General features: G+C 41.8%; 1 protein-coding gene and 1 pseudogene across 16 annotated transcripts in view; one reads left to right on the top strand and one right to left on the bottom strand.

Annotated features, from left to right (window-relative positions):
• Positions 1–2,115: 2,115 nt before the first annotated feature.
• The window catches only part of AIG1 (androgen induced 1), a 341,307-nt gene continuing 318,951 nt past the window's right edge, over positions 2,116–24,471 (top strand). For 15 of the 16 annotated variants that reach the window (XR_009549566.1, XR_009549568.1, XR_009549567.1 and 12 more), the window contains exon 1: positions 2,116–2,395. Coding sequence is in view for 13 of the 16 variants with exons in the window: in XM_060190363.1 (XP_060046346.1) it covers positions 2,255–2,395 (141 nt within the window). In the remaining 3 variants the exon portion in view is untranslated. The remainder of the gene's footprint in view (positions 2,396–24,471) is intronic. The other variant, XM_060190366.1, reaches the window with a different exon arrangement.
• LOC103116023 (bridging integrator 2-like) lies at positions 11,380–13,227 on the bottom strand (annotated as a pseudogene).

Here is a 24,471-nt window from a genome sequence, read left to right as displayed (position 1 = left end):
TATATTTACCCATTTATTCTATGGTACTGCCTTCTCTTCCTTTCAAAGTCACACCCACACCTATTGATGCTTCTGACTGTCTTCCTTTTCCCCTCTTCTCTGTCTTGGTCTTAATGGAACTAGAGTTCAGAGCCCGCTGGTCATCATCCCCTGACATTTATCCCTTTCTACGAGTATGGACCAAAATTCTTTTTAGGGTGCAGAGGTGGAAGGTATGGCTTCTGTAATTGTTTCTCTGCTGGATATGGGCATTGGCATGTTAAATATCAAGCTCAAGCAAAAATTACTGAAGTCATGGGCCCCTTCAAACATACCTAAAATAGACTTCCCAGCTTCTCTCCATCCTAATATTCTTTTTCTCATCTGTTCTAGTCCTGCTTTTTGGTTGCTATTTATTGTTTAATTTTATTGTTTTGCCTTGCTTTATATGTTATCACATTTCAGCCACCAAATTGTAGATGCTACTATGATTCCATCTTATCTTCCCTGGGCAGAGGACCTAACTAATGTGTCCTGGAACCCCACCTCTCCAGAGCCCATAACCACTAGGTGAAAATAGAGAATATCTGCTTTAAGAGGACCTATCAGAAAAACCCATGTTGTCTTTTTATAATATAATCCTGCTTTTGATTGGCTGAAACATGATCATGATTTAAAAAAAAAAAAAACTTCCAAACAGACTCATGCAACTTCAATGTGAGAACACTTACTGGAAGGCAGAGAGAATTCATTTATATTTATTTCCCTCCTAGTATTCCCTGGCGTTGTAGTGTAGGAAAACATAAGTAAATGGGAAAAGTCAGTTTACCCTGAAAAAAAAAATGTCCTACATATCCAAACTCAGAATGATTTTTTTCCCCCTTTATTGTCACAAGGGTTATCATCGCTGGTGCTTGGTGCCTGCACGAGGAACCTCTGCTCCCTCTGGCTATTTTTCCTTTTTAAAATTATTTTATTTGACAGAAATTGAGAGACAAGTTGGAAGTATGAATCGACGTGTAAGAGCCCATGTTCAGCGGGGAAGCAACTACAGAAGCCAGACCTTCTACCTTCTGCATCCCATAATGACCTGGGGTCCATACTCCCAGAGGGATAAAGAATAGGGATAAAGAATAAAGCTATCAGGGGAGGGGATGGGATACGGAGCTTTGGTGGTGGGAATTGTACCCCTCTTATCCTATGGTCTTGTCACTGTTTCCATTTTATAAATAAATTTTGAAAAAAAAGAAATTGAGAGGGGAGGTGGGAAACTGGGGGACAGACACCTTCAGTAGTTGCTTCACTGCTCCTGAAGCTTCCCCCTGCAGATGGGAAGCGGAGGCTAGAGCCTGGGTCCTTGTGCATGGTATACATATATATCTTTATTTATTTATTTATTTATTTATTTATTTATTTATTTATTTGAGTAAAGTCTTGTAACAGAAATGGTTACCTGACACTACTTCCTTTATAACCTTTTATCTATAAACCTCTGCTTAAAAGTTCATAGTCTGACTAGTCTTATTGCAGGGCTGTCTGTCCAGGGGGAATAGAATTCAAAAAGGAATTTCACAGCGACTGGAAATAATGCAACACCGAAAACCCAATTAACGCAAGTTTCCAAAATAATGCAAGTCATTCAAAAGGCACCACTGTGCGGGGTACATGCACGCACTGCCACCACCTGGCTCTCCGAGTGGGGCACTAACAGCAGCCACTCCACCTGCGCGTCCCTCAGCTGTCGTCAAATATCATCGCAGTCAGCGCAGTTTTCATACACACGCCACCACCCCCCACTCGGGCCCGGCGTCCTCTCGCCTGGGCAGCGCTCCCTTTCCCCAGAGGAGATGCCCCGAGCTCAGCTCACATCTGGAGAGACCACTTGTGGACCCTTGGACTGTCTAAGCAGCGCCCCCCGCCGGATCCCTGGAGCCTAGAAGTAGCCAACGCCGAAATAGAATGACGAAGATGACGAAAGAGCTGACGCCAGACCGCCTGCCGGGCGGGGGCCGCCAGTCGAGCCTGTGAACGTTGCCCGCCCTCTGTCCCTTCGTCCCTCCAGCTCGGGCCTCCAGAGCGCTCCGGGTTGCGCAGGTCCCGAGGGGCGCGCCCCGCCGCAGCCACGCCCCTCCCCGCCGCAGCCACGCCCCTCCCCGCCGCAGCCACGCCCCGCCTCCTGCAGAGCGGGTTTCCCTCAGCGCCGCCCCCGCGCGCTGGGCGCTGAGCCTCTTCCCCAAGCATCTGGCGGTTGAAACGGACCAGGCCTTTGGCGAACATGGCGCTTGTTCCCTGTCAGGTGCTGCGGGTGGCCATCCTGCTGTCATACTGTTCTATCCTGTGCAACTACAAGGCCATCGAAATGCCTTCGCATAAGACCTACGGAGGGAGCTGGAAGTTCCTGACGTTCATTGATCTGGTAAGACCGTCCCTTCCCCTCCCCCACCTGCCCACGCGCCAAGCCTGTGTGGTTGTGGCCGCGAGCACCTGCGCGCGTGCGCGCCTGCGGGTTCGACTCCGCTGCTGCTTCCCGAGGGAGTGCGTCTCAAGGCCTGGTTGCCTTGGCAGCAGCACATTCTGAGCCGCCCAGTGGTACCTAGTAACAGGGACATGAGTGGAAGTGGGGCGCAGCCTGGTGGTGGGCTGTTGGGAGGGGCGCACAGACCTACTTCTAAGAGATGACCCAGGAAAATTCTCAATTAAGCAACTGTATCCGACGACCTTGAACGTGAATGACCTCAGAACCACTCACCTTCACCCCAAGGTGCTTACTAGAGCACCACCATAGGATCAAGTTGCAGCAACTGAAGGAAACTAGGTATTGCCGAATTGTTTGGAGCTTATTCAGAAAGAATCAAAACCTTCCATACAAAGAAAACACTTAATAAAACCTGTGTGTCACTTTTTGCCCATTGTCAGTAATCTACTTCCAAACTCCTCCCCTAGAAACAATAGGGGAGGGTTTCAAAGTGTGACTTCAACCAGTGTGACTTTACACTTTATCCCCTTTCACATGAAAGTTTGCTGTTTGCATAAGCAGCTTCTCTATTGCACATAGTAGCCTTGGCGATTGAAATTGTTTTTTGGTTGCCCTCTCCCAATTCCCAGGCCCTGAAAAGGAACAGAATCAGGCCATCCAATTTATGACATGCCCTGGAGCCTAGAAACTGCAGGGTGAAAGGTAACTGACTAATTTAGTCTGTAAATAATAAACACCCTCTGAAAGATGATTAAGTCTGTGCAGTGGGTTACAACAAAAGAAATGAGTTCTAAGGACTAGAAAGAATGTATAACCATTTTCTGGGATCCCAGAAGTGTCCAAGACTATACGCCAGGTTGAGTATACAAGCGAGAAGTACAATGTCTTTAATTGCTGATTTTCCATTTTGAGGAAGAGAACTTAACTATTTTAAGTTATTTCCAAGTACTTGGACCCTTCAGAGAAATAAAGAGGATTCTGGCTTACAAATACTTACAAATACTACAAATACTACCTTCCATTTCCTCAAGAGAGGAAATTATATTATTTTTTCAGCAGTTTTCAAACTGCATGCTTAATCCTGCTGCACATCTTCACAGGGCATACAGTTTCAAGGGCTTCAATTTTTATTTACTTGTATTTATTTTTCCCTTTTTTGTTGCCCTTGTTTATTGTTGGTGTAGTTATTATTGATGTTATTGATGTTGTCGTAGTTAGATAGGACGGAGAGAAATGGAGAGAGGAGGGGAAGACAGAGAGGGGGAGAGAAAGACACCTGCAGACCTGCTTCACCACCTGTGAAGTGATTCCCCTGCAGGTGGGGAGCAGGGGGCTCAAACAGGAGTCCTTACTGGTCCTTGCGTTTTGCCACATGCACATAATCTACTGTGCTACCGCCCGACTCCCCGGGATTCAATTTTTAAATCCTCAACTGCCATTTCTTTTTTTTTTTTGTTCTTGAAACTGATCTGCATCAGAACATAGGTGATCCTTCCCAGCTCTTTAATCACCCTCATTCATCCAAGAGAACACCATGGGACGAGCTGTGTGCTGTGATTATCCATTCATTTTAGCAGTCAGAGGACACATACTTGTCACTATGGCCATCTTCATGTTTGGTTGAAGAATGAAATTAGATTTGTTTTGACAAAAAGTCTTATTGGGTTGACTTGTCAATGAGGATTGGCTCTGCCAATTATGTATGGTAGATGTTCTCCATATATTTAGTGAGCTACATCTGCAGCCCTAAGGTTCTGAAAAATATGTATCAGGATATTGGAAATCATATCCTTTAAGTTTTAAATGTTTAAATACATGTTAAAAGTGGTTAGATGTTATTTAAAAATATTTGCGTTTTTCAAAATTCTTTTAGGCAGTATGAGAAAAAAAATAGTGAAAAACTGTGACTTCTGATTGAAATATTGTATAAAAATTACATTTAACCAAGAGTCCTGTTGAGAAAATACATTGAATACTTGCCTAGTGGGGAGATACCATGATCACAAAAGTGGTTTTCCCAAGGGGAAACATATCCATTGTATTCTGGATGTGCTGACCTCTGTAGTTTCCCCAAATGTGGTGGTGGTGTGGGTCTGTGTCATGCTTAAAAAAAAAAAAAAAAAAGAAAAAGGAAAGAAAGAAGGGACAGAGAGAGGAAGAAAGAATATGAAAAATATATGCATAAAGCACTCAAGCTAAGTGTTTTGTTTTTTATTACAGTTAGTCTTTAAAACATAAGCATAATAAGCATAGTTAAAACAACAACCTTAGAAACAACATGAAGTGATCAGGCTGCTTATAATTTATATTTGACATTTTGGGTTGTGTATTTAAAGAGATGAAATAGAAGAGAGGAGAAGAAATGGGGAAGGACATTGGAAGTAGTAATAGGTGTAGACTTGGAAAGGAAGAGAAGATGGGACCATGGGAGAAATGGGCAGATATGTACAATACAGACAGATAGTTGTAGAAGTAACCGTTAATCCATATCTGCAACCTTGGGAGAACTGTGGTAGCTTCCAATGGAGGGAACGGGGATACAGAACTCTGGTGGTGGGAATGGTGTGGAATTATACCTCTGTTATCTTATAATTTTGTAAGTCAATATTAAATCACTAGTAAAATTTAAAAAGTGAGTTGAAATAAACTTTACTAATTGGTGCCTTGGGCAATTTTATGATTAGAAATTTATTTGGGGGAGTTGGGCTGTAGTGCAGCGGGCTAAGCACAGGTGGCGCAAAGCACAAGGACCAGCATAAGGATCCCGGTTCGAACCCCGGCTCCCCACCTGCAGGGGAGTTGCTTCACAGGCGGTGAAGCAGGTCTGCAGGTGTCTTTCTCTCCTCCTCTCTGTCTTCCCCTCCCTCTCTCCCTTTCTCTCTGTCCTATCCAACAACGACAACAATAATAATAACTACAACAATAAAACAACAAGGGCAACAAAAGGGAATAAATAAATAAAATAAATATAAAAAAATTAAAAAAAAAGAAATTTATTTGGGCAATTTTGGAAAATGTTCAGCTTCTCAGATTCCTGATGAGAATGGCCCTTTTTTAGCCAGTCTGGATTGCAGAGAGTTAGGGCATACATACTGGTGGTGGTCACAGTATGATTCCAATTTTTGGAGCATCACTATATCAGAATGTATCTTGGAAATCTCTGTATCTAGGAGCGTATGGTTATGTGACAATAAACATTTCAGCACTATCCTTATATTTCTTTAAGTATGAGAATCATAGCTGTAGAATCTGAGTTTATGGTAGGTTGTGTGCTGTACTGGTTGAACTGGCTCCTGCCTCTTGAAAGTGGAAACACAGGTTATTGTTTATTATTTCCCAAAAGATTTTTTCCCTAAGATTGAAAAACTGTGATAGAACTAAACTGTAGGAGAATTCAGTGCTTCAGAGAAATTTAAACAAGTAAAAGGGAAATGTGTATGATAGGCAGAATGGGCCACCAGAGAGAGATAATCTACATCCATATCCCTGGGACCTGTGAATGTATTATTGACAAAAGGAATTATGAGTTGATCAACTGACCTTAAAACATTAGACAATGGCAAGTTTTTAACACTCCTACCTGCACTCTGATGGTATCCTATGAGAATGTTATTTTGACCTTCTGTATGATGTATATGACATATACTTTCTTAATGTATGTTCACTGAAAAAACATCTTTGATTTTCCTCATTCCATTTTGATGTTATGCAAGATTTTACTAGTAAATACTCTGTCGAAGTTCTGGTTGGATTTGCTCACTTGACACTGTCTCATATTTGTCCAGATCTCTTCAGAACATTGGTATTGAAGTAATTTCTCTCAACCCTGAGGTGCTATAGATCTGGATAAGTTTCTCCACCCCAGTAGTTGCCATACAGCATAACATGCAGAGGGATATCAGGCTTGAGACAGCCATAGAGGAGTCTAAGGGGTGCATGGCAGTTTGGAGAGATTCAGTGGGTCAAGCAGAGGGTCTTTGAGCCTGTAGTGGGCTGCAAAAAATATCCCAGAATGGTTTTCAGCCATGGAGGGATTTGGTGGGATACGCAGAGGGACACTTATGCCAGGTACTCATTGGGATGTATAGAGGGAATGGCAAGCAGGATTTGAGGGACGCACAGAGAGGGAGTCCCTGGAGAGACTTGCAAGCAGAAGGTCCCTGAACCTGGGGAAGGATACAAATGGGTCCTTTGGTTTATGAGCCCAGAGGAACTCTGGACAATTCAGAGAATCTCAGGGTATGGAGTATAGTAAAAAGGGATATTTTGCAAACTTTGTGGAGCAGTGGGCTATGGTGTTAGAGGCAATGGCACTAAGCATGATGGGAACCAGGAAGGCTGTGACAGATTCAGTAGACAGGTAGCACAGCAGGATTTTGCTGAGGACTTCTGCATCATTGTTCATTGGGATATTGGTATCTAGTTGGCCTTTTTTATATGGTCTTTTTCTGCTTTGGGTAATAGAGTGATAATTGCCTCTCAAAATGTGTTAAGGGGTGACATCACCCCTTTGGTTTTTTAGAAAACTTTGAACACAGTGGATGTGCTTTTAGTTATTTGAAAGTTTTGTAGGATTTCATTAGTAAAGCCATGGTAACCTGGCTTTTTTTTTTTCTCCTTTTTTTGAGATAGGGAGGTTGAGGATGAGCAACTTTTGTTTACTGATTTTTTTTCTGCACTAATGATTGGCCTATTTGGGATATCTGCTTGGTTCAATGTTAGATACTTGTATAGTTCATTTCTTAAAAAATACTTTGTGGCGGAGGGTTGATAGCATAATGGTTATGCAAATAGACTCTCATGCCTGAGGCAGACTTCTCCATTCAAACTCTAAAAGCCAGAAGAGAATGGCACAATATCTATCAAGCCCTCAATGAAAAAGTGTTTCAACCAAGGATAATATATCTTACTAGACTTTCATTCAAACTAGATAGAGGTATCAAAACCTTCTCAGACAGGCAGCAGTTAAAGGAGGCAACTATCTCCAAGCCTGCCCTGAAAGAGGTTCTAAAGGACCTCCTACAAAACAAGAACATCCCAAAATACTTGCCATGTATCAGAGCAAATAAAAAATTGTTGAATAATGTCACTGCTATATCTTTAAATCCACAATACCAGTAAATGTCAATGGCTTAAATTTGCCCATTAAGAGGCAGATTGGGAGGATGTATCAGAAAACCTACCTAACCCAGCCATATGCTTCTTGCAAGAATCCCACCTGACCCAACAAGACAAACACAGACTTAAAGTGAAAGGATGGAAAACTATCATACAACCCAATGGCTCACTCTTATAAAAGCTTAGACCAGGGAGAACAGAAGCAGCTGGTGGAACAGCTATATACAAATAATATTAAAGTACATAAATTATAGTGATGATGTGTATGATACAGCAAATCCTAACAGAAGTGGAGGCATCACTCTTCCAGATCTCAAATTGTATTATAAGGCCATTGTCATCAAAACTGCTTGGTACTGGAACACGAATAGACCCACTGACCAGTGAAATAGATTTGAGAGCCCTGAAGTAAGCCCCCACACCTATGGACATCTAATCTTTGAAAAACATGCCCAGACTATTAAATGGGGAGCAGGGATTGTCTCTTCAACAAATGGAGTTGGAAAAAAATGGTTGAAACACTATATTTCGCCAAATGCAAAAGTAAATTCTAAGTGGATCAAGGACTTGAATGTTAGACCAGAAACTCATATACTTAGAGGAGAATATTGGCAGAACTCTTTTCCACATAAATTTTATAGACATCTTCAATGAAACAAATCCAGTTACAAAGAAGACTAAGGCAAGCATAAATCTATGGGAGTATATCAAATTAAAAAGCTTCTGCAAAACAAACAAACAAACAAACCAATACTCAAAGAGACCCCTCACAGAATGGGAGATATTTACATGCCATACATCAGACAAGAGTTTAATAACTAAAAGATTTAGAGAGCTTTCCAAACTCAACCACAAGAAAACAAGTGACCCCATCCAAAAATGGGGAGAAGATATGAACAGAATATTCACCACAGAAGAGATCCAAAAGGCCAAGAAACACATGAAAAAATGCTCCAAGTCTTTGATTGTCAGAGAAATGCAAATAAAGACAACAATTATATACCACTTCACTCCTTGGATGGACCTTGAAAAATTCATGTTAAGTGAAATAAGTCATAAACAGAAAGATGAATATGGTATGTTTTCACTCTCAGGCAGAAGTTGAAAAACAAGATCAAAGGAGAAGACACAAGTAGAATCTGAACTGGAATTGGCATATTGCACGAAAGTAAAAGACTTTGGGGTGGTGGGGTGGGAGAATAGAGGTCCAAAAAGGATGACAGAGGACCTAGTGGAGTTTTGTATTGTTATATGAAAAACTGGGAAATTTTATGCATGTACAAACTATTGTATTTATTGTTGAATGTAAAACATTAATTCTCTAATAAGGAAATTAAAATAAAAGAGAAGCTTCATGCAAGGTGAAGCAGTGCAGTAAGTACTCTCTTTTTCCCTCCTTCTCTTTCTTTCATTTCTATCTCTAGCCAACAAAAGAAGGAAAAAATTACTTACACTCGAGCAGTAAATTATTTTGCATGCACCAAGTGCCAGTGGTACCCCTGATAGGAGAAAAAGTATATATATATAGAGAGAGAGAGAGATAGAAAGAGAAAGTAAAAGGTGGGTAGGGAGAATGAGCAGGCTCATTGGCCTAAGAAATTTAATTTAATTCTGTAATGCAGTAGTTTCATAGACACATTTTCACTTGCCCCTACAGTTGCCCCAAATATATCTTTGATGTTAACATTTGAAAGAACTATACCAATGTTTTCTTGCAAATAACTTACACTTCCAAGTCTGGCTTTCAGTTCTATGACCTACTTTGAATTAATTTGGGTACTCTGTGTTAAATGGTGGTCTAGTTTCATTTTTCTAATTGGTTCTCCAGTTTTCTCACAACTGTTAGTGCAAGAGGCTTTTTTTTTTTTCTTGGTAAGAATTTATTCTCCTTTAAGTAGTTGAGAACTGGATACAGCAGTCAAATGTTTAGTGCAGGGCAGTTGCATTTTGTTCACTCACTCCCTGAAGTCTTTCTGCATGTTAAGTGAGCACCAAAGGTTGCTGTTCCAGGACATTAGTGGTAAGCTGTCTTTAGTATCATTCCACAAGCCCCTCCCAATATAAGATATGTATTATAAGAAAAATAGCAATAGTCTTCAGTATATGAAAAAAATAAACTAGAAAAAAGTTGCTAAAACATAGATGAAATTAATAAACAGTATTGCAAAATATAAGTAAGCTGTCTTTAGTATCATTCCACAAGCCCCTTCCAAGATAAGCTATGTATTATAAGAAAAATAGCAATAGTCTCCAGTATATGAAAAAATAAGCTAGAAAAAAAGTTGCTAAAACATAGATAAAATTAATAAACAGTATTGCAAAATATAAGAAGAAATACGGCAAATAAAAAGATGCATGTTTAAGGAAGAAATAGGCCAATACCTGGAGTTGGTTGTTAGTCAAAGAGAAGGAGTTAATAAAATGTAATACTGTTAGAAGTCTGTTAAATAATACCAAAAAGAACATAATAATTCTAGAAATAAATACCAAATTAAAGAAGCTCAAACTACTGCATATGTAAGAAGGATGCAAGAACTAATAGAAGAAAAAGATGTAGGAAAGGTTAAAAGTAAATAGCAATAAAATGGCATCATTTTAAAAGACTTGTAAAACTGTTTGTAAATGTGTGATATATAAAACCATTATGTATTATTTATATATAAATGTATTATAAATAAATACATCTATGAGAGTCTTTTTTACAGTGTTCTAGTCTCATCTTTCTTTGCTTAAACAGTTTATCCATTTCTTCCTTCCCTTTCATACTTAAAGTTGTCCCATATTTCTATGGTTTGTGTTTCTTATTCTGCTTTACTGTGCATCAGCTTGTTGACAGTTAAATGTTCCTAGTTTATTTTTCTGTGGCACTTTTTCCAGTAACTCTTGCAAGGCAACTCTGGTAGTAGCAAAATCCTTTGCTTTATGTATATATGTTAACTGTTTCATTAATTCTTCATACTTGAATGAGTTTCAGGTAAAATTTATGTAGCTGGCAGTTGTCTTTTAAAATCTTGAATATGCTATCCAACTTTACTGGCTTCCATGGCTCCTGCTAAAAAGTCTGACTCAAGTTTCACTCTGCTGCCTTTATAAGTCACTTTCTTCTTTCCCCTGGTAGCTTGCAAATTTTTTTCTTTGTCCTTGACTTTTGATAATTTGGGAGTTCTCTCTGCTTCCTTAATAATCTATGCCCTGGCCATATCCCACATTTCTAAAATTTTCTGCTACTATTTATTTAAATATGGTTTCTGATCCCATTCTATCCTCTTCTCCTGAGACCCTTAATAGTTCTGATATTGATTTTGTAATCGAGTCTTCAATTTCTTAGAGTTGCTTTATTTTTCCTACACTTTATTTATTCTTCTAATTTGAAGTCATAGAGTGTGGTCATTTTGTTTTCTATTCCTGATGTTCTCTATAAAGGTAGACCTACTTTTTAACCTGCTATTTGAGACTGGAATGCACTCAAAGTATCCTTCATACTACTTTTTTTCCCTGAGCAATACTTTATTGAATAATCCAAAAATATACTTTTAGCTATAAATTTTGTAAAATGGGTGGTAAGCAAAAGGTTTGTTCACTATCTTCGGAGTATGCATAATTATCTGTGACTTGAACAAGTATCTGTGCCTAGAGATGCTTTTGATTTTTATAGTCATGTTTACCTTGTATATAAAGCCTTACTATTCTAACAGTACTAAAATTGAATTAAATATTTCATAAGTCTGACAATTTCTCCTCTCAGGCTTACCTCTCTTCCTGTCTTCCGCCCCCTAGGTCTATTCCTCAGTCTATTCCTTATTAATGGTAGGCCTTCAGAGACCATCAATTTTCAAACTTTGAGAACCTAAAAATGAAAACTGTATCTTACATCCCTTTGACCTATACATCCTAAGCTCCTCTAGCTGAGGAGCTTCTCTGGGAAGGTGTGTGTATGGGGAGGTCACAACACTTACTCTTCAGAGGTCTGTATTTTGAACTGTAGATACCTCTTCTTGAGGCTCAGGTGATAATGCTTCTGCTTTCTTCTGGAACTACAGAGGCATGATCTTGGTTCTCAGAGGAGTCAGCTGGAATACCTTGATTGTTCTCTTCCTTGCCTTCCATCTTTGTTGCTTTGTCAGACTCTGAAAATGCCTGAGAGTTCACTGAGGTAGGCGAAGTACAAAGTTCTGGATTCAGATTGTCCGTGCTTTCCTTTTCTTTGACCTCAGGAGTTTTTACTGGTTTCTCTGGTGGCTGTGGATCACAAACAGACTCTAAGGAGGCCTGAGGACTTGGAGTCTCAGCTCCCAACAAGGCTGTGGGGCTGCTGGGTGAATCTCTTTCAGAGGCTGTAGGGCTGATGGGTATGTTCCCTGAGGAAGACCTGGGACTGGGAGTGGTTCTGGGTGGAGGAGGCCTACTTGGGGGTGCTGAGGCCCTTTGGACAGATTTATAGTTTGGCTGTTCAGAACCTTCACCTGAGGTTCGGTTTTGAAGGAATACTTCTGGGGGAGATGAAGGCTGCTCTGAAGGGCTCAAGGTTCTGTCTGGTGATGGAGATGGGGAGCCAGGGAGAACTTCCTCCCAAAACTTGCTACTCTGACTGCTGGGAGCAGGCTGGGCCTGGGTCAGGCCATTGCAGGTTAGCTGAGACTCTTCCTCCTCAGAAGAGGAGCTTGCTTCAGACTCTTCATCTTCTGTTTCCTCCTTATTTATGGGCTCTTCTTTGTTCTCAGCACTTCCTTCTCCCTGGGCCAGATCAGGTGCCAGCTCTTCACTTGCTGAGATAGATCCCCTCTCACTTTTCAGAGAAAGTGAAGAAGGACTGGTAGGTGACTTAAGATGACTGACTGGACACTGTAGAAGTTCCAACTGGGAAAGAGATAACTAAAGAGTGCCTGCTGCTACTTGACAGTCCCTTCACCACAAAGACTTTGTTGGAATGTTGCTTGTCCAGTTTGTTTATCACCTCATAGAAATTATGGTTCAGCTTGCTCATCTCCCTGTAGACGATGTCCCTCAAGTTGGAAATGTTTTGGAAGATGGTCACGTAACAGCCAATTCGATTATTATAGAGAACAGGCAATTCTTCTAGTAGTTCCTGGTTCAAATCTTTAAGTACAGTCTGAGCCTTGTTGAAGTCTTCCACTGCTTTGGCAGTCTTGGCCTTATCTTTCTTCTTGGCATTCTGTACTGCTTCCAGGTGGTATTGTGCACTGTCATAGTCCACAAGTTTCCAACTTCTCGGCGATTCTTTCCTTAACCCCATTAAACTGGGCTATGTAGTTTTTTTCCATGGTCCTCAAAGCCTGGCCAGCTAGTTTCTCTTCACAGTCTTCCCAAAGGAGATCATTATTCCCTATGATGGCCTCTAGCTCTTTGTGACCTTCCCACTTGGAACTGTAGATCTCCTGTAGAGTTTCTGATATTCTTTTTGAACTTTCATGCATCACTTTGACTGCACTAAGAAAGTTCTTCAGGTCCTTGTATAACTTGTAACCTTCTGCCTGTTGATGGTAGAATTTGTTGGCACTTTGTTCAAACAGTTCATCTTTGGTTTCCACAGACTATCCCAACTTCTGTAATACCTTCTCCTGGGCCCTGCAGAACTTCTTCTGTACTTGCTTAGCAAAGAGGCCCACAGCACCACCAGACTTTCCCTCTGCCATCCTGCTGGCTCCCAGGGGGGGCCTGGCCTGTGGTTTTCTTATGGCCCTGAGAAGGAAGTGAGGCTTCCCGGCAGGGTGGGGGGCCGAGGCCACCTCACTGGGCCCTGCCCTCATGTGACCAGCACGCCCCATCCCTAAGGCCTCCAGGCCACCTTGATGGACCCCAATGCCATGCGGCTGTGTCGGTGGCTCCATGAGGTCCATACTGGCAGAGGGTGACCCATTTGCAGGTCCCCATACTACTTTCATGTGTTCTATTTTTCCCCTGAGTAAATCTTTGACATCATAAATTTATTTTATAATTCTTCTTATTGAATTGAGAACTGCATTTGTTTAAATCCCCTGGTAATGTATTTCTTAAACTATTTGTATGGTGTTTCCTCTGGATTTGCATCATTTTCTGGAACCACTGTTTTCTTATTTTTATGCTTCTATTCTAGTTTCTGCTGTTGACCAGCAAGTGGGCTCTACTTTGTATGTGAGCTGCAGGGAGAGTTTTAAAGAAGTGATGTGGTATTATGATACTTAATGTTCCTTAAACAGAACCCTGGTCTGGGGGTGGGGAGGGATACTGGACCTCCTGCTCTTCTCAGACTGTTTTCTGAAAGTGGGAGCTCTGCTGTGAGGTCAGAATAACTTTTCTTACCTTCAGGGTAGTCAGACTATTCACAGGGCCTCTAAAGGCAGTTAGAAGATTTTAGAGTTTGATTATCCAACAACCACTGAGTACAATGTTCAGTTCTGTTGCTTGCAGCAACGGTGGGAATGCAGAAAAAGGAGGTTTGGAGCAGGAAGGTAACATAATCCTTTACTTGTGCTGGCACCTCAGAGTTGGGTGAGAGAGCAGCAGTTTGGGTCACATGGAGGTAGCAAAAATGGCCGCCTCGTGCAGCTACCTTCCCTGCGTCTAATCACCAAAGTGAAAGGCGGGCAAGAGAGCGAGGGGTGGAAGAAGAAGGACTTTTATGGGAATAGCTCTCGCGAGAATGGGAAGGGGGAGGAGTAGCCAAAACACTCCAACTATCGTGGGGAATTGACAATGCCCTGAGGGCACAACATGGCGGAACAGGTGCTCCGAGTCCCAACTCTCGTGGGAACTAGCAATAGTCTGAGGGGACAACATGGCTGATCTGACTGCATGTGCACAATTTCCCAGCATCTCCCCCTTTCCTTATATCTAATGGCCACAGTATAGGACATTTAGACTGGAGCAGGCTTAAATGTTTTTAAGGAATGCCATGCTCAGGTGGGAAGATGTAGGGTGTTTTTGTGGGGGAGGGAAGACTTACATGGCCACCAACCTTGTGAGATTTATGTGTCCCCCCGTGCTCAACCCCTCTGTAGAGAAAGAGAGACTTACCTGGAGGGACTCATCTCATAGGCTAAGCTCTGCCAGGCTCCACCATCTCCTCACAATATTTCTACATCTTTCCCTATCTTTCTATCTAGTCATCACATTAGGATGGGTCAATGTCTGTAAAAGACTCCATCTGTGACAGAGGAATAGTAGTGTATGGGTGAGCAGAAACCTTTTGGGCATAAACCTGAATGATATAACAAAACAGGAAGGGACAAGTAGGGGAGCAGTAAGAGCCAGTGTGATGTCAAGGGAAGGCTTGGTGCACAAAGGAACGTTCCCAGTCTCGGGGGGGTGGGTAAGGGTTCATAATGAGGGAGCGTTTCCTTCCTCAAAGGGCAGGAACTGTAGGCAGGAGGGCATGGCCCACCAAGCAGAGGGGCTGTTTGGCATTGTATAGTCCTCAAGGCAACAGTCTGTAAAGTCTATGAGCTACTCAGGGTCAGTCTTTGAAAAGCCAGCAGTGTGAAGGGAAGGAAGCTGCTGTAAAAATTGTATAAAGTGTCCAAAGGGTAAACCAGCAAGTCCAATAGAAGTGTCAGTCAAAAGTAGGCGACTAGGGGGAGAAATGGCAGGGGATGAAACGCTGCATGAGGAAGGTCAGCCTCTTTTCTGTAGAGAGTGAGCTGGAACCGCCAAAACGTGACAGGCAAAGCAGAAGCAGGAAGGGCAGACAGGCAGTAAAAAAGTTCTGTCCTTGGAGTCTGTGAATCAGGTTCTTCAGATCGCGTCAGGTGACATCTAGGGTGTCGGGGGGTGTGCCACTGTAGTCTTGCCATTAAGTGGGTGATGTCAGGGTGTGCAGGGGTCCAGATGGTTTTTCCCGGGATTCCTGTGAAACACAAAAAATCTGCTCGTGGTTAGCAGGGCATCTGATTTGAGTTTTTTATAGAAGAAGAGGTTTGGTGCCTTAGCCAACTGAGTATTGGGGGATGAATCTTCCCTATTTATTTATTATTATTATATATTTTATTTTATTACTATTATTTAATTGAACCTATTATTTAATTTAAGGTGTTTGGCAGACCTTCTCAACAGCCATTTGTATTTGGGGGTAGTAAGAGGTGTCCGTGGCATGGGTGATGTTATAAAGGGAAATATCTTTAAATTGTTGGCTGACAAAGGCAGGCCTGTAGTGGCAAGACGAGATACATCAGTTAAGTGTAGAAGATATGTGAATGTTGTTAATTCACATAAGTTGTATATGGAGGAACTTTAGACCAATTTAGTTATATATATAGACTTTTTTTTTTAACCATTTTGCTTTGGACTATAAACAGACTCAGGTTACTTAGAGAGTTAACACATGTTAGTGACAATGGTTTTAGCATTTACAGTGTCAGACTGATGCCAGATCTGTTGTGGATTAATTTCCACAAGATAGTTTACAGGGAACTTTTGGGGGCCCTCCAAAAGCGCCCTGTATAGAGAATTTGTATTTTAGTTTTGGGGATGTATTGTCACGTTAAATATTTAGACTTTACCTAAATAGTTACTTTTAGAAGATTAATTTTACCTTGTCTGGTAATAATGTAGGTTCAAGGTTACACTTTTAACTGTTAAGTTATTGTTTACCAAACTCGAAGCATAACATTTAGTTATAACACACAGGAAGATAAAAACTTTTGTTATGAAAACATATCATTTTAAAAACAAATTTAGATCTGTCTTTACTCACACAGTTTAAGACTAAGAGCTTTACATACATACCAAGACTTATATATACAAAATTAAAAGAGAGAAAAAAAAATTTTTTTGGAATGTTTCTGGATATCTCCAGAAACCTTGGCTGTGTCCAGCATTTTTATATAAAGTCAATTAAGTTTTAGAGTACTCTGAGCAGATGGGTCATACAAACATTTTTGGTCATTCAACATACTCACAAAATACAACTGGCCAGTCATAACATAAGACATCCGGAGAAGGGGTAGGAGAGAGGGCTCTATGCGCCAAATTTTCCAGATTCTGCCATGTCGTATTATGGATCCTGGGATGCATCCTGCATCTAGTCCTCTTGTAGTATTTCTTGTTCTTCAGGGGTAGCAGCGCCATCATATAGGTATTGTCAGACATGGCAGGCAGGAACCCAGACAGGTTTGGAGTAATTCTGTGGAAAAACGCATGCAAAACCTCTTCCCATGATCAATAGGGGGTCAGGCTCTTTCCATATTTTATCGATTGGGTCTTTCCATTTGACCTTAATAGCTGGGAGGGTGGATGGTGTTTGCCAATGAAGAATAATAGGAGGTAGGTCCAAGTTATTGTAAATATTAAAGAGATTTAATGTAGTTAAGGCTTTTGCTAGTTGGATATTGGGGGGGTACATTTCTCCTTTATCTTTATTTAATTGAGTCTAAAGGGTTTGATGGGCCCTCTCGACAATGCCTTGTCCCTGTGGATAATAGGGAATGTCTGTGGTATGAGTAATGTTCCAGAGGGAACAAAAAAAATCTTTAAATTGTTTGCTGGTAAACATAGTCCCATAGTCAGTTTTCAGTTAAAGAGTTAAGCCCATTACAACAAAACTGGAGAGCATATGGCTTATAAGCTTTTTAGAGCTTTCTCCCATCTGAGCTGTCACCCACATAAATTTAGAAAAGATATCAGTTGAGACAAACACATATTTTTGTTTGCCAAAGTTTGCTATGTGGGTGACATCGATTTGCCAAAGAGCACTGACTTTTAAGCCTCGGGCGTTAACCCCAAGAGTTTGAATAGCAGGTGTTTTTATGAGACTTTCACAGGAAGAACATGTAGCAAGAATATGTTTCAACTGTGGTAAAGGAACATCAGGAAATCAAGCTCGAAGGCATGCCATCTTTATGAAACTTGGACCAACAATCTCTCTTCCAATGAAAACCTTTCTGACATCTAGGACAAGGTGTTTGTGGCCTCTGGCTCCCTGACTGAAGGCAGGGTTGCCCTGACTGGAGGCGTGGTTGCGGCTTATCTGGACATTGGTTACGCCAATGCCCTTGGCGACCGCACTGAAAGCAGGCCTCGTTTTGATTATGTGGGGTAACTGCATAAGCTTGTGAAATAATGGGTGCCCCGTAAGAGCCTGGTGTAATTTTCTGTGTCACTAAAATCCAATTATCTGGGTGTTGTTGTTTAAGACTGAGGCCTGCCTGATGGAATAGCGGAATCATACCATCCCAGACAATAGAACGCAGGAGGAGAGAGTGGACTTCAGTATTATAAATCTTTCTCTCTAAGGTTGACCGCACCCTGGCAATGAAGTTAGCTAAGGATTCATCGGTTTCTTGGTGAAGGGAGTTAATGGGGACTGAGGCCTCTCCTGTGGATAGGATTAACCTCTCCCATGCTTGTGTTGCACAGTTGCGTACCTGTTCAAAATAACTGACTGGAAACTTAGCTTCTGCCTGCTGAATTCCAGTTTAAAACTCTCCCGCTCCAAACAGTGCATCGAAATTCCATTCTAGGTGTTTCTGACTATTTTTCTGGCATTGTTTTGAGCATTCATCATGAAAACATGCCTCCCTTTGCAGGTAGGGGGTTCTGGGAGCGCAGCAAGAGCTAAGTCCCTTCAATCTTGGGGGGTATTAAGGTGTTGGAAAAAGCCTCGTAAAATGGACTTGGTCTATGGGGCATGAATCTCGTCCTCCTTCACTGCCTGCCTGAGTTTTCTGAGTTCTCTGGAGGAGTATGGATGCCACACCTGAGGGTTCTGTTTATTGGGGGCCACATTTACCGGGAAGGTGTGGACTTGGTGTGATGACGAGATATCAATGGGGGAAGGATTCACAGAAGTGGAAGCCGCTGGAGAAGCGGCTGCTGGAGAAACCGAACACGTATCTGCCGAAACAGAACTCTCGGGGCAAAATACAGAAGGCTTAGGGTGGCTAAGCGCCGAGAACATCTTCTTTAACTCTTGTATCTCAGCCTCAAGGTCTCTTAACCTTTTGGCAGGGTGTATTATATATATTCTGAAAGCTGCAAACATAGCCAAGATAACCCACAGTGCAGCCCCCAGTAAAAGCATCTCTGAGATAGAGAGCCTGTCCCATGAGAAAAGAATAGAATGTCTGGGACGCCTCCTCATAAAGCGGGAAAAATCCCATGGTGGGGGGAAACGTGAGGCCGCAGAGTCAGGCGGCTGCCCCTTACCTGTGTCTGGGCTTCAGCCTGGGGCACCTTGCGGGGCGTGAGTGTGGGACACGTTAGGTGCCAGGTATTCCTCTGTCACAGATGGAGTCTTTATAGACATTGACCCATCCTAATGCGATGACTAGATAGAAAGATAGGGAAAGATGTAGAAATATTGTGAGGAGATGGTGGAGCCTGGCAGAGCTTAGCCTATGAGATGAGTCCCTCTAGGTAAGTCTCTCTCTCTCTACAGAGGGGTTGAGCACGGGGGGACACATAAATCTCACAAGGTTGGTGGCCATGTAAGTCTTCCCTCCCCCACAAAAACACCCTACATCTTCCCCCCTGAGCATGGCATTCCTTAAAAACATTTAAGCCTGCTCCAGTCTAAATGTCCTATACTGTGGCCATTAGATATAAGGAAAGGGGGAGATGCTGGGAAATTGTGCACATGCAGTCAGATCAGCCATGTTGTCCCCTCAGACTATTGCTAGTTCCCACGAGAGTTGGGACTCGGAGCACCTGTTCCGCCATGTTGTGCCCTCAGGGCATTGTCAATTCCCCACGATAGTTGGAGTGTTTTGGCTACTCCTCCCCCTTCCCATTCTCGCGAGAGCTATTCCCATAAAAGTCCTTCTTCTTCCACCCCTCGCTCTCTTGCCCGCCTTTCACTTTGGTGATTAGACGCAGGGAAGGTAGCTGCACGAGGCGGCCATTTTTGCTACCTCCATGTGACCCAAACTGCTGCTCTCTCACCCAACTCTGAGGTGCCAGCACAAGTAAAGGATTATGTTACCTTCCTGCTCCAAACCTCCTTTTTCTGCATCCCACCACCACCGCAAGTGACAGAATTCCTTAATTATTCCAGATGTCCCCCCAGAGGTTCATTCAAGAGCCTGTGATTTCTATATCTCTAAGCAATAGCTTCAAGTTCCTTGCTGTTTCTGAGGGATTCTGGCATGGGCCCATTAAACCTGTCACATTTAGGGGGCAGGGCAGTAGCACAGCAGGTTAGGTGCACATGGCACAAAGCCCAAGGACTGGCATAGAGATCCTGGTTCAAGCCTCCAGCTCCCCACCTTCAGGGGGATTGCTTCACAAGCAGTGAAGCAGATCTGCAAATAACTGTCTTTCCCCCCTCTTCTCTGTCTTCCCTAACTCTGGATTTCTCTCTGTCCTATCCAATAACAACAACAACAACAACAATAATAATAGCAACAATGATAAACAACAAAGGCAACAAAGGGGGAAAAATGGCTTCCAGGAGCAGTGGATTCATAGTGCAGGCATCAAGACCCAGTCATAACCCTGGAGGCAAAAAACAGAAAGAAACAAAAAAAAACAAAAAAACCCTGTCACATTTGAAGCAATTGCAAATACAGTTCCATGTCTCTGCTTGAGTCTGTCTCTCCATAACCTCATAACTTCCTGTTACCACTGTAATGTGCAATTTACTAATTTTCAGACAGTGATTTCTTTTTCTTTACCAGAAATGACAGTTGTGTTCTGATGAAATTCATCGAAAAATTCCATATTTCAATATTTGTTTTCTAGAGAAGAGCCAACTTCTCAAGACTGCTTAGAAGCCATCCTGGAAGACCACCCTACAAATACTGTGTTCTATCTTCTTTTTCTTTCTTTTTTTTAAATTTTTTTATTTAAGAAAGGATTAATGAACAAAAACATAAGGTAGGAGGGGTACAACTCCACACAATTCCCACCACCCAATCTCCATAACCCACCACCTCCCATGATAGCTTTCCCATTCTCTAGCCCTCTGGGAGCATGGACCCAGGGTCGTTGAGGGTTGCAGAAGGTAGAAGGTCTGGCTTGTGTAATTGCTTCCCCGCTGAATATGGGCATTGACTGGTCGGTCCATACTCCCAGTCTGCCTCTCTCTTTCCCTAGTAAGGTGTGTCTCTGGGGAAGCTGAGCTCCAGGACACATTGGTGGGGTCTTCAATCCAGGGAAGCCTGGCCAGCATCCTGGTGACATCTGGAACCTGGTGATTGAAAAGAGAGTTAACATACGAAGCCAAACAATTTGTTGAGCAATCATGGACCCAAAGCTTGGAATAGTGGAGAAGAAGTGTTAGGGAGGTACTCACTGCAAACTCTAGTGTTCTTCTGCTTTCAGGTATATATTTTGCAGTAGTTTATGGGCACATGTGAACATAAGCTCTCACAGAAACTGGTGTATATCTAGGTTTTGGGACTTTGTTAGAAAGTGAACCACCTGAGATGAAATTAGAGTGTACTATAAAAGGAAAGGTCTCACCCGAGTAATGAAGCTGAAGGGTTGTCATTCCACACGTGAAGTCTCTGGACACAGTCTGAGGTGAAGCATGTTGAGGTGGCAATCGTTGCGTTGGTTAGGTTGTGATCGGCGGATGCAATATTATTTGGTTTGGATTGGGAGATGCATACGTGAAAGTGGGCCCTATCCAAGGGTTCCAGGACTGGGGGAAGTAGGGGCTCTATAGTGTAGATGTGAGGTTCCTGCTGTCTTAGGGTTCAAACAGACAATTGATAGTTAATGTTATCATAACATTATTTGGTAATTGGGTTAACTTTGAAAAGTCCTTTTGTTATGGTTTGCTGTACAGTATCCAGTATCTTGTATATAGCTGTGCTATTGGATGCTTCTAATCTGCTTGGTCTAGGCTTTTGAGAGAGTCTGCATATCAAATACACAGCCTATATATTAAAAAGATTGAGTTTGTGTTTTGAGAAACTTTGAGACATACAATTGATTTTCTCCCTCTCATATTAATTAACTAGTGATTTATATGTCTACATTTTGCTAGGAGTGTACATAAACACCATTCCCACCACCAAAGGACTGTGACACATCCCTCCCGCACACTCCCACCCCCCACTGGCCCAGGAAGCTGCATGTCTACCCCTCACCACTGGGTTTTTACCCAAAGTACTGGGTGCCGTACTTACAATTTGATCCAGTCCTGCTTTTAGTTTCCCTTTCAGATCTTCTTAGTCAACTTCTGTTGATGAGTGGGATCATCCCATACTCATCTTTATCTTTCTGACTTAGTTCACTTAACATAATTCCTTCTAGCTCTGTCCAAGATGGGTCAGAGAAGGTGGGTTCATTGTTCTTGATAGCTGTATAGTATTCCGTTGTGTATATATACCACAGCTTTCTCAGCCACTCATCTGTTGTTGGGCACCTGGGTTGCTTCCAGGTTTTAGCTATTACGAATTGTGCTGCTATGAACATAGGAGTACACACCTCTTTTTGGTTGGGTGTTATGGAGTCCTTGGGGTATAACCCCAGGAGAGGAATTACTGGATCATATGGAAGGTCCATGTCTAGCCTTCTGAGAGTTTTCCAGACTGCTCTCCACAGAGGCTGGACCAATTTACATTCCCACCAGCAATGTAAAAGGGTTCCTCTGTCCCCACATCCTCTCCAGCATTTGTTGCTGCTGTCCTTTTTGATGTATGACATTCTTACAGGAGTGAGGTGCTATCTTAGTGTTGTCTTAATTTGCTTTTCTCTGACAATCGGTGATCTAGAGCAGTTTTTCATATATTTGTTAGCCTTTTGGGTCTCCTCTGGAGTGAATGTTTTGTTCATATCCTCTGCCCATTTTTGGATGGGGTCATTTGCTTTTTCGGTGCTAAGTTTGCTGAGCTCTTTATATATTTTGGTGATTAGTTTCTTGTCTGATGTATGTCATGTGAAGATCTTCTCCCATTCTGTGAGGGGTCTCTCTGTTTGTTTAATAGTTTCTTTGGATGTGCAGAAGCTTTTCAATTTGATGTAGTCCCATTGGTTTGTTTCTGCTTTAGTCTTCCTTGCAATTGTGTTTGATTCATAAAAGATCTCCTTGAGGTATAGGTGGGAAAGTGTTTTACCAATGTTTTCCTCTAAGTATTTGATTGTTTCTGGTCTGACATCTAGGTCTTTGATCCATTTGGAGTTGATTTTTGTTTCTGGTGAGACAAAGTGGTTCAATTTCATTCTTCTGCATGTTTCAACCCAGTTTTCCCAGCACCATTTATTGAAGAGAGCCTCCTTTTTCCATTTGATACTTTGGGCCCCCTTATCAAAGATTAGATGCCCATAGGTGTTGGGATTTACTTCTGGGCTTTCAATTCTGTTCCACTGGTCTGTGTGCCTATTTTTGTTCCAGTACCATGCTGTTTTGATGATGATGGCTTTATAATATAGTTTAAGGTCTGGGAGTGTGATGCCTCCATTTCTGTTTCTTTTCCTCAACATGGTTTTGGCAATTCTAGGTGTTTTCATGTTCCAGATAAATGATTGTAGTGTTTGTTCTATTCTCTTAAAGAAGCTTGGTGGAACTTTGATGGGTATTGCATTAAATTTGTATATGGCTCTGGGGAGAATATTTGTTTTGATGATATTTATTCTTCCAATCCTTGAGCATGGGATATCTTTCCATTTCTTGGTATCAGTTTCTTTTTCCTTGAGTAGCGACTCATAGTTTTCAGCATACAAGTCTTTCACTTCTTTGGTCAACTTTATTCCTAGGTATTTGATTGATTTTGCTGAAACAGTAAATGGGAGTGACTTCTGGATGTCTTCTTCTTCAGATTTAGTGTTTGCATAAAGAAATGCCACTGATTTTTGTACATTGATTTTGTAGCCTGATACCTTGCTATATTGCCTAATAGCTTCCAGTAGCTTTCTGCTGGATTCTTTAGGTTTTTCTATGTATACTATCATATCATCTGCAATTAGTGAGAACTTGACTTCTTCCCTTCCAATGTGTATTCCTTTGATTTCTTTCTCTTGCCTGATTGCTATGGCAAGAACTTCCAATACTATGTTGAAGAGTAACGGTGACAGTGGACAGCCCTGTCTTGTCCCCAATCTGAGGGGGAATGCTTTCAGCTTCTGTCCATTGAGTATGATGTTGGCTGTAGGTTTGCTATATATAGACTCCACTATCTTGAGGAATTTCCCATCTATTCCCATTTTTTGTAGAGTTTTGAGCATGAATGGGTGTTGGATTTTGTCAAAGGCTTTCTCTGCATCTATTGAGATAATCATGTGGTTTTTGGATTTGCTTTTATTGATGTGGTGAATGACATTGATTGACTTACGGATGTTGAACCAGCCTTGCATTCCTGGGATGAATCCCACTTGGTCATGATGAACAATCTTTTTGATGTATTGCTGTATCCGGTTGGCCAAGATCTTGTTTAATATTTTGGCATCTATGTTCATCAGAGATATTGGTTTGTAGTTTTCCTTTTTTGTTCTGTCCCTATCAGCTTTTGGTATCAAGGTGATGTTGGCTTCATAGAAGGTGGAAGGGAGTATTCCTGTTTCTTCAGTCTTATGGAATAGCTTAAGAAGTATGGGTATTAACTGTTTCCTGAAAGTTTTGTAGAATTCGTTTGTGAAGCCATCTGGTCCAGGACTTTTGTTGTTGGGGAGATTCTTAATAATGGTTTCAATTTCTTTGTCTGTGATTGGTGCATTTAGATTTTGTAGTTCTTCTTGGTTCAGTTTTGGAAGTGCATAGGTTTCTAGGAATTGTTCCATTTCTTCCAGATTCTTTAGCTTGGTGGCATATAGTTCTTTATAGAAGTTTCACAGGATTCTCTGGATTTCTGTGGTGTCAGTTGTGATATCTCCTGCATCGTTTACAATTCTATTAATTTGAGTCTTCTCTCTTTTTTGTTTGATGAGTCTGGCTAGAGGTTTGTCAATTTTGTTTAATCTTTCAAAGAACCAGCATTTGGCTTCATTGATCTTTTGTATGGTTCTTTTATTTTCGATGTTGT

Source organism: Erinaceus europaeus, chromosome 4 (genome assembly GCF_950295315.1).
Source record: "Erinaceus europaeus chromosome 4, mEriEur2.1, whole genome shotgun sequence".
Taxonomy (NCBI): Eukaryota; Metazoa; Chordata; class Mammalia; order Eulipotyphla; family Erinaceidae; genus Erinaceus; species Erinaceus europaeus.
Note: the sequence above shows the minus strand (reverse complement) of the source record. Positions and strands in the feature narration are given on the sequence as shown.